At 38.8% G+C, this 11,014-nt stretch overlaps 1 protein-coding gene across 2 annotated transcripts in view; it reads left to right on the forward strand.

Moving 5' to 3' along the window:
* LOC105256420 overlaps nucleotides 1–11,014 on the forward strand; it is a 70,727-nt gene extending 59,713 nt beyond the window's left edge. For both annotated transcript variants that reach the window (XM_025409415.1, XM_011266302.3), the window contains 9 exons: nucleotides 168–521; nucleotides 2,248–2,384; nucleotides 3,341–3,541; nucleotides 3,914–4,257; nucleotides 4,431–4,650; nucleotides 4,889–5,194; nucleotides 5,591–6,172; nucleotides 6,271–7,001; nucleotides 7,182–11,014. In XM_025409415.1, the coding sequence (XP_025265200.1) occupies nucleotides 179–521; nucleotides 2,248–2,384; nucleotides 3,341–3,541; nucleotides 3,914–4,257; nucleotides 4,431–4,650; nucleotides 4,889–5,194; nucleotides 5,591–6,172; nucleotides 6,271–7,001; nucleotides 7,182–7,557 (3,240 nt within the window). In that variant the 5' untranslated portion in view covers nucleotides 168–178 and the 3' untranslated portion in view covers nucleotides 7,558–11,014. The remainder of the gene's footprint in view (nucleotides 1–167; nucleotides 522–2,247; nucleotides 2,385–3,340; nucleotides 3,542–3,913; nucleotides 4,258–4,430; nucleotides 4,651–4,888; nucleotides 5,195–5,590; nucleotides 6,173–6,270; nucleotides 7,002–7,181) is intronic.

Here is an 11,014-nt window from a genome sequence, read left to right on the forward strand (position 1 = left end):
CGAAAAAAGGTAATCCTATAGCGAATACAAACTCTCATATGTTGTGCTGAATCTCATGATTGCGAGACGAGACGAAGTTAGAATACTACATACATATATATTTGTAATATTTCACGTACTTGATATATAAAAGTTTTTACTAACGCAATTTATAATCTTGTTTCCAGGGTGAGGGGGCATGTTGGTGTGTCGGCGGTTGCTGCTGATCGCAGCCGCGATTGCGGCCTCGATCGAGGCTGGCTCGGCTAGTTACCACTCTCTCGGTATCTCGTCGTCGGATTACTCCGGATACCCGAGCGGATACGCGGTCTATTCCGGCGCGACGTCACCCGAGTCCTCGTCGTCGTCGAGCTCGTCGACGTCCAGCCCGACGTCGGAGCCCGCTGGCGGCAACGGCGAGTCGTCCTGCCGACCGTCCGAGTTCCAATGCGGCACCAGCGGACATTGCGTCGCGCAGGACAAGTACTGCGACGGCGAGAATGACTGCGACGACAAGTCCGACGAGCCGAGATACTGCACTCGTGAGTATCGAATCCGCGGGCGAACGGAGATAAGTTTTAAACGAGGCGAGTTTTCCTCGGAGAGAATCGATATACGTCGAGATCTGCCAAAGATAATAATGAATGGCTACTTCCAAGCGATCATTTCCCTTCCTGAAAACAAAATTTAGTATTTTATTGCGATTTGATTCTCGCATTAAATTCGAATTTATACACTATTACTGTTGAATGATCGGAGTAATCGCAATTCAAAGTGAATTTCACATCATCAGCTTTACATCTTTAAGGATAAAAACAATTGTTTATCAATTTTACGTCGGAATATCTCTATCGAATATAATAAATTATTATCGAATGAACAATTAAATACGTAGAAATGTATAAGTAAAAAGTATTATCGTAAAAACCGATGCATGTGTCTATAACCGATGTGTCTATAAAATTAAGCAGAAAAATAATTATTGTAAACGAGCAAGTGAATACGTATTTACTTCATATATTCATAATATTACGAATTACTGCATATATATTAAACCAGGAAAGTTTTCGCTCATCCGAGCGGATAATGTTTTGAGCCAGTAATTATTTAACTGCATTATCATTTTAGCTCCATTCGTGTAAAAATCAAAACTATATCGCGTTATAAAATTTTATTAATGAAACATATGTTATTAGTGTTCATTTTGATATGTGGCTTTTGTTATAACATGTACCGTCAAATAATTTTTATTCAATAATTTATAACGAGATAAATAAATTAACCGCTTGTTATTGATATAATACTAATTACCACTGCATATGAAATTTAATCGATTTGCGAGGCTCAAATATAATTATGTTATACAAATATCACATTTTCGTTTTAAATTTTTAATTTCAATAATATATGCATGATACGTCTCAATAGAACAGTAATAGTATTTATTATAGCATCCAGTCGTGATCCAATTCCTTTGTGGAATTTTAAATTACACGTTAAAATATACAGCTAATTATCAAGAATAATTATTTACACTTAGGACAGCAGTTATAAAATAAGAAAATAAACAAAGTATAGAAAGATTTTGATTAATTAACACTTAAATGTGTTTACGCTGGTGTATTTCGAGCCGTTATTAATTTCTTAAGTACATATTGCTGAAAATAAATCTGATTGACGAACTTTAAGTGAAAAATATATATTTAAAAGTAGCAATGTATATTTTTGTGTAATTAACGTGTATATAAATCTCTGGCTGTGTGCGTACAGATTACATTCCGCAAGAGAGATTTATTTCAAGAGTTGATATACCTTTTTACAAAATAATATTTTATCATGCGCCGCGTTTTTATAATCTGGAATAATTACACTCCAGGATTTATTTTTCGCGCATAATAATTGCGTAATAAAAACATTTCAGCTTGCTACCGGACTCTGTACGACTTGATGTACAAATGAAAGTAGTTGGAGGAGTTAATATTTTGCTGTAAATAATATTTCGTTTCACCATATATATTAAGCGCCATTATATGACATGTTATATTGATATTCTCCACGATATATCTTTTCCACACGATTATAGCGAGAACATTTTCATTTGTATCGGACATTATACGTTTTGATGTACGAAGCATTTCTCTCGTGCGCGTAGTTGAAATTTTCTCGGATATTATTTCACGCTTCGTTATTAATACAGGACGAAGAATTATACGCTATTTATATGCACATATTTGCACGTATAATTATTGCATATCAAAAACATTCCAGCTTGCAATCGGACGTTGTACGGTGACGTCGGTCGGACCTACAGGGTGGAGATACGCCGACCTAGGGAGGATCGACTGCCATTCCTGTGTCATCTCAACTTTACTGCCGCTGGATCCGATCTTGGGGATCTAGTCCAGGTCGGACATAGAAATGATGTAGTTGTAGAAAATAATGCTGACTGGGGTGGTGGCCCCGCGACCGGCGTGGGAGTCTGTTATGGAGCAGACAGCCGGGCCGCGCCGCCGCGCCGCGTCGGAGCCCGGATAATAATTTATATCCTTGGCTTTTACGATTCTTATCGCGTTTATTGGCGAAATTAAATCAGGCTCTCGCGCTCGCTGAGTAAACATTCCGCCATCACGGAATACGCTTACTCTACAAATCCTTGATCTCGTGAATCAAAGTTACCGAGTGCATTTTTGATTCCGATTGAAATTGACACATCGATTATTATATCTCCCCGCAAATAATAGAATCGATATTTATGTTATTAGCGGAATACAGTGGGGAGTCTAGGGCAACTTTTATTTATCGCGATAAATCAATCCGGAGATGACAGAAGTGTAAAAAAGATCGGACGAAAGTGTAAAAAAGACGTGAGAATGTCTAAAATTACACTAAAATCATTTAGATCTTTTTCTGCTGAATTATAGGAAATATTAAATATTACAAAATTATAATGTATTAAATTATAAAACAAAATTATAATGCATTAAATTATAAAGCAAAATTGAGTTAGTATATATGCTATGCAAAAATAACATACAACTTTTATATTATAGAAAATTTGCAGAAATTAATATAATAGTCCTTTAATGTATTTTTTTACATTACGGCAGTAATTATTTTTAAATTGCTGAAATATTTTGTTCATATTTTATTTTATTTTTACTACAATTCAAATTTTAACATTACGAGATAATTAACGAAATATTTTTTCTATTATAACCACGCGAAAGTCAATGACTTTTCAACTTGTGGTTCCAACTTTTGATATCTGTAATTTTATTTCTGCAACAAAAACCGTTAGCCAGTTGTGGAACGCGGATATTCGCCTACTCATAACTTTTAGAATAATGCCCTCGTGTTACAGTTAACTTTTGATACCTTCACGGTTGGCCGCTTTCTATCTTTTACGTCGGAAGGATGTCCAGATGGTTTTATGACTATTCGCGAGGAAGGTCGTCCTGCGACAGGAGGACAATGGTGCGGCAGCGCGTGGGGCTACACCGTCTATTACAGCGAAACTCCTTCCATCAATCTGACTTTATATTTACTACGTTTATCAGAACAGGTAAGAAATTGCGTTAGCTCACGGGAATGCGCGTTCTGATTTCGCGCAATTTAACAATATGAAACGTGCGCGAGATTCTTTTACCGAAATTATGCCCCAGATCGAAAAATTGTAATTTTGGATAAAATAATATCTGTAAAATTACTTTTTATTTTCGAAAAAATTGTAAGAGAGATACATCATTTGTTTTCTCGCTATCGAATTTTGAAATTTATTAGAATAAATTCTTACTCACTTACAATCATTATTAAGGAATGTCCATCTATTTATAAAAATTTGATCGACGATGGGAAGGTATTTGAGAATAAAAAGGAAACGCGTTACGGTCGTGTTACGGTTGTGACATAGTTTTGGGCAATTTTTCTGTCTCAGGGAATCGGCTACAACTTCGACTTCAAGCTGTCGTACAAGTTCCTGAGAAGAAGCGAAGCACATCTCAGATACGGAAACAGCAGTATGTCCACATGGCGCGGCGAGCTGGTGAACGGCACGTATTGCGATCGTGTCCTCACCAAATGCGATACTAGAGCTTGCCGACTACAGTCACCGAATTATCCCGGAGTTTACCCCAGGAATGTCACTTGCTACTATCGGGTGGAGCAAAACCGCGCGCCAGTGGGCCATCGAGCTTTACTCGCCGTTAGTCAACGAAACAGTCACAAGATACACATTAAGGACCAGGTCGTCAAGTACGACAGAAGTCAACGAGTGCTTAGGTAAGTTGTCCACATGTTTAATAAGTATTAAATTAACATATGTTTTCCGCGAGCATTCTTTCTCCATAAAAGAAACTTTTTATAAAAATCAAAAGAAAACATGAACGAGAGAGCGAAACGAATGCGAGTGAAACGGAGTAAATTTTCCAACTAAAATTTGCATGCTTTTCAAGGGTGTGGGATCAGTGTAACGTCGTGCAAGACTACTTAACGGTATATGACGGAGGTTCAACCTCAGATCGTGTGCTCGTAAGATTGTGCGGAGGAGACGCGGTACCCGACATCGTCAGTAGTCACAATACGATGTTGTTGGAGTTTCATACATCCCCGTACGACAATCCGTTTCATCCAGTTCCATTGTCTTTCCTGCCGGGATTTGAACTCGAGGTTCAGGTAATTCTCTGGATGCTGTAACATTATACTGTAACATTTTACAAAAATGTCGTATATACACCGTGCTAGAAATTTGTTATCAAATATAAACATTACGACTTTTATAAAAACTAATAAAGGGTAAACTTAGTTAAATCAAATCTAAATAAAAGTAAAAATATTAAATATATATCCGAAAAATATTTGTCTCTCGATATCTTGTTTATAAATTATATGTCATATTTTCATGCGTGTACAGGTGATCTTTGTCGATGAAAAATCTCGAAGTTTTGTGAAGGAAAACGAGAACTGCGATTTTTATATATCCGGCGACGAGAACTCATCGGGCATTCTGGAAAATCCGAAACATTCTTTACCGCCAAATACTACCTGTCGTTATCACTTCCAAGGAAAGCTTAATGAGATCGTTTGGTTATCGTTCGTTAAATATTATGCCGCCACCGTGGAAGCGGCTGCAAATATCGATACTACTGCTGATTGCAACGCAAAGCTTCTGATATGGGATGGTGATATCACTATGGACAAACTCGCTTCTAGTCGAAAAGTACGTACAAACTGAATCAACAAAGTTTATTATTTGATAACTTTTTCATTTCGTGCTAAAATAAATTTCATATTAAGTTTCATACTAAAATAACTTTGTTACTAAAGTAATATGTACAGATATAAACAGAAAATTAAAGGAGAGCGTCCTGTGCTTTTATAAAAATCTCGTAAAAAAGAATTTATTGTATAATCGATAATATTTCTTCTATGAAATCTAAAGATATTGGACGGATATAATTAACGATTTATTAAAGAAATTTTTATTGTTATATAGAATTGTTTATATTAATATTTATGTTATGTTATACAAGACCATTAAGATGTCTGAATTTTTATCAAGTCAATTAAGCACTCGGTATTCCATCCTGATGCCATTGCGTAATAATCGTTGCAGAATGTTACACTGATGGGACAGTTCTGTAAGGACGACATACCGCGGTTGTGCGACCACAGTTTGCTGCGCAACAGTAGCCGTCACACGCGACCGTGCAGTCTCGCAGAGAGTTACGTGTCGACCGGCCGCGATCTCACCCTGGAACATATATTGCGCCAGGGTAGTGCGCTCTATCCGATAAGTTTCGTGCTACGTTACGAGTTCGTGCACGAAGCCATTTCGTGCAACCACGTGTTCACCTCAACGTCGTCGACCTCATCCACGTCTTCCACATCATCCCTATCGTCATCTTCCTCCTCTTCTTCCTTGTCTAATACCGGCAAATTCGCATCACCAAAGAGCGTTTTCTTCTACGGTCGTGGCGGGGCTCAGAATCTGAGCTGCGTATATAAATTTGAGGCCGAGCCCGATCACAGGATAGAGTTGACTTTCGTCAAGGCATCCTTCGGCGGTAAGGACTGCACATCCGACATAGACCAGTTGGTGAACCGATGGACGTGCAATCGGCGCATGGCAGATGTTAAAAAGTTTGGCATGGCGAATCTAGTTGTCGCAGAATATCCTTGGCAAGGAGTCGAACTTGTACGTATGACGGCTTCTCTCTTCTGTATATTTAAAAGTCTGCCAAAGATGAGAGCTAGGTCTTTATTTACTCAACAATATTAATTCTTTATTTACAGGTTCGCGATTGTTTTTGCTCGAACATGAGCGAGAGAATCATCGTGCGAACTCTGACATCGAACATGGTGGAGGTCAGGTTCACTGTCACGCTCATGAACGTTACCCAGGATTACCGAGATTTCTTTTTCGAGGGAGAATATCGTTTTGTTCCCGTGAGCGCCGACTCGAATGAGCATGGATGTTCGACGAGACTCGAAGAACGACGATTGCGCGGCACCAGCGGCGAGATCTCAATTAGAAGTCCTCTACTGCAGGTGATCCCCGGCGTGGCCGCGGTAGAGGAGACCTTGACGAACATGGAAGATCTCACGGCGATGCAATGCGTGAATGAACCGTGGCTGATCGAACCCGAAGACGCGCGCATCAACTTCTTGTATTTGAGAACTGCTGGCTATAGCATCACCCAGGATAACGTCGAAGATTGTATGACCTTGAATAGAATCATCGTCTATTCAGCTGCAAATACGAAAGAACGCAGCGTAATCTGTCCAGAGGGTGGCGTCGACACAGCCAGGACAGTCGACTTCTTCTCAGGCGGCTGGAACTATAGCGCCGTGAACGCGAGCGTGGCAATGGCACAGCATTCCCGCAGCTTCGTTGTGGAGTTTCTCCAGCGGGAACCCGGTTTCCACGCCGTCACGTGGATCGCGATCTCCAAACGTTCACCAACCACATCCAATCTAGGCCCTAACGCATTCGCCATATTACCCGAAGAAGATTGCCCTTACAGGTTTGTTGCGATTTTTTCCATTATGTAGAATTTGTAAATATCCAAGTAAAGTAGAGAATTTAGAAATTTTTTAAACATTTACTTATTCTAAGTAAAATAAGTATAAACTAAGTATAAAATAAATATAAATAAGTATAAGATAAAATCAAAATGTAATCGGAAATATTTCATCTCTTTCAGATGTCCAGAGATTCAAGCGTGCATCAGCTCGGTTCTGTGGTGCGACGGCGTCCGCCATTGTCCTTCGGGCTTTGACGAGGAAGAGGCTAATTGCTCCTATCGTTTCGGGGTTACGCTGCTGTACGTCGCGGTGGGTGCCGGTGCTCTGGGTATATTTCTGATCCTCTTACTGGCCACCGGTTGCCTGAAGTACTGCCTCTATCGGCACAAGGCGCGCAAGAAGAAGAAAAATGTCGCCCTGAACGTCAATCATCTCCACGTAAATCACACCCACCACAATAACGGCTTGACCGGAAGCCGATTGAGTGGACGCTACAACCTAGCCACGCCCCAGGAGATGTACCTGGAGAATTATGGGAAGGACAGTATTTGTTGACAATACGCCATTGCCAATATCGAGACCACCGTGTGAATAGTCATGATTTTTAAATGCCTACCTCGCTCTGGCCCCCTCCCTTCCTTTACCTGTTTCCGCTACCCCTGAAGTAACGGACCGGAGTGTACGGCAGCCAGACACTCCCATCCCAAAAGCACACACATTACACGCGCACGTGCATACACACACATACATATACATACTCTTGCAGTAATCGTACGAAATCCCGTAGAATATATCCAAAGCACATAGAAGCGAGCGCACGAGATGAAGCATTCAATTGGTGGCGAAGATGGTTCCATCATCGAATTCTCTGTTCCTTCAATCTAATCTTATAACGATTAGTCTACTTTGAATAAGCAGATTACGGTCGACTCATTAAATCAGGATGGATGACAATCCGCTTATCGCGCAAGAATGGATTGCAAGACGCCTATAATTCTAACGAGTCGATGAGAGGAAGATGTACACGCACCTCTCGTACGCTCGTATATATGGCATTTACAATAACACCGCAGTATCATGGTAGGTTTAGATATACACGATTTAAGAGTAACAAGGTACGCGCGAGTGGACGAAGAGCAGCGAAATTGGCGTTTATATACGCACATATACAATGCTTCTAAAAGACGTAGGATATGCTGTTTTCGTTGAGTGCACTTTCGGTCGGTTATTGGATGAACGTCGTAAACATAACGTCTATGACGCGACTATGACGATAAAAATAACAAGATGAAGAGAGAGAAGGACGAAAATGCGAGCGCTAAAACGCGAGAGAAGCTCTTCACAGATAGTTTTCATGCGAATTGATGAGAAAAGATAGGATGCTAAAAGTTGTGCGATACGCGAGTGATATATTCGCGGCATTAAACTGAGTGTATATTGAGAAAAGATTGAGAAATATTCAATTGTATTCCTGATTGCTCCTGATTGCATACGTCCTGAGACGACACTCGTGCTTATCGTTAACACTAATTTCTTGAGGTCTGCGATTTCTTGCAATTTCTTGAGAGAAGACGAGAAAATCCGTTATACTCGGATCTTTTGCAATTATCTAGATTTTATCCATCCGTTGATGAAATTAGCTCATCATTTGTCAAATTAATCACTTGAATATGTTACAGTGATTCGTATTAAGGTAACTGCATAAAATTGTTTTTTATTACTAAAAGATGATTATTAAATTATAATAACGTCAGGATTTAATTAAAATTTCACGTACATTCGCAAATCTAATAGTCAACGTGACATCCTCAGAACCACATTATTGGTTCTAATGAATATTATAAAGAATTTATTTAAATTTAAATGGACCCTTTATCGAAAAATGCCCTTTATAATCTTAATCATTATCACAAATAGTCTTTGCGTGTTATCTATTAATGCATTATTTAGCTAATTAGTCATACATTATATTGCATTATTATGCAATATATTAATGCCCATTATATTATGTCATTTATTTATGCAATGATTTAGTCATTCGTCTCACTGTAATTCTGTTCCACATCAATTCAGTGATCATTTTTTTTATATTATCCCCTGATCCGCGGTTTTCAACTATCTAAACTTTATAGGTGATTTATGAGAGACAGCATGAGATACGTAGATAGTTCACTCGCATTAATCTAATAGGTTTGGTATCGATGCGCGTGGCTCGAACGTAGATATCCATGTGTAACTAATTGAATGCCGAAGAAGAGCGTGTACGCCGTAATTCTATTGCGAATGCAACAAGAATTAAGCAAACGAGACGATTAAGCGAACAATGGACGCGATCTTCATGCGTTAGCCTATTATAGACACTGTATGGTAAAGCGCGTTTAAACGTACGTCTGTATGCTGTGATAGAAGTAAGCGTATCAACAATCGGAAATAAATCTCTCGCGTGAACTCACGTTCGCATATACGTATCCTCGAAACCATCAGCGAAGATGGATCGCGATCTTTCGATGCGATCTTCCTTGACGTCGATATCTTAACGCTGTCCAGCATATAACTTCTAGATCATTAATCGTTCGAAAAAAGATACGTGGTCCAAACTCGAGTAATAAGTAAACTCGAGAAAAGTTGATTGAGAAGCGAGTTTATAGTGAGCCATTGGACGGAATAGTGGTATAAGTCGACAAAAATAAAAGTTTGAGACGTAAAAATTAGAGAGAAATAAAAAAATTCTAGATATATTACTTCTCTTTTAAGAAAAATATCGCGAGTGATCGCGATAAAGCAATTGAATTTTATATCTTCGTAAACTTTTCTTGTCTATTTCAATGTGAGGAGAAAAATTGCTTACACCACTGTTTTGAACAATGGCTTGTATATTGCATAATTTTATATAAAAATGGCCGTTAAATTAGAATTTATTGCAATCGCGATTCTAACGTTTTCTAACGTGTTAATTGTGGTATTTTTGTACATTTTTGCAAACTCATATACATAGACTTCGTGTCACAAAGTTTAAAAATTCCTACGCCGGTCGCGTTAAGATATCTTTCGCCAGTCTCATGAATTGCTCCGTGAATAATTCACTACCTATATAAGACATCGTCTATCTACACGAATACTGCCGCAGTTATATTATTTATTCATAAAGTTTTATAAGTCTCTTTCTACCCGAATACGAAAAACTGTTCGAGTATATGACATATTATATACTATAAAGACATGGAATCCAAAAGCAAGTAACGTACTAGCGAATAACGTAGCGTGCATCAGAAGCGAAACTGTGCATACGCCAAGCTCCTCGATGTGTTAAGCGCGCGATTGCAATATTAAAGACATGTTAAAATTTACTCTAACATATCGAAAGTTCGAAATTAATTTAAGCGCGCCTCCATCTAATACTACTGCCTAGCAAGACTCAAGTAGCGATCGTTTTCATGAATGACGAGGAACGATCCTTTCAAACAGAAATTCTCTCGAAATTCTCTCTTTTCTTTTTTTTTTTTTTTTACAAAGTGATTCCGTCAAAAAAGAACTCATTTCTCGTGAAATTTTTGATATATCCACGAACCGGTAGAGTTCTCTAAATCTGTCTCTAAATAAATAAATAAACGCATAAGTCCCTCGACGATGAAAACCAATGTAATACACATAGTAAAACGCATCGTTTCATGGGGGACGACGATTTATATTACCAATATCTTTCTACTGGCACGAAATGTCGATGTGACTCGGCCATTAAAAAGCACGTACGAAAAGTCGTTCCTGTCTTCATGCCGTAACTTCGAGCGAATCAGTATGGAATTTGATTTCTTCGACGGGTAAAAGTCTAAATCGTGGAGCGTGCACGTCACATTATGAGATTTATATGACTCGATGTTGATATGACTCGACTCCACGTCTCGCGCTCAATCGAGAATGCGTCCTACGATTATGAAAATATAGTAATATGCATGTATGTAAGAACGTACACGAAAAAAAAATGCCGTAGCACAAACTGGCTCGCACACACGTA

The sequence above is a fragment of the Camponotus floridanus genome, unplaced genomic scaffold (assembly GCF_003227725.1).
Source record: "Camponotus floridanus strain SB8 unplaced genomic scaffold, Cflo_v7.5 scaffold262, whole genome shotgun sequence".
Classification (NCBI taxonomy): domain Eukaryota; kingdom Metazoa; phylum Arthropoda; class Insecta; order Hymenoptera; family Formicidae; genus Camponotus; species Camponotus floridanus.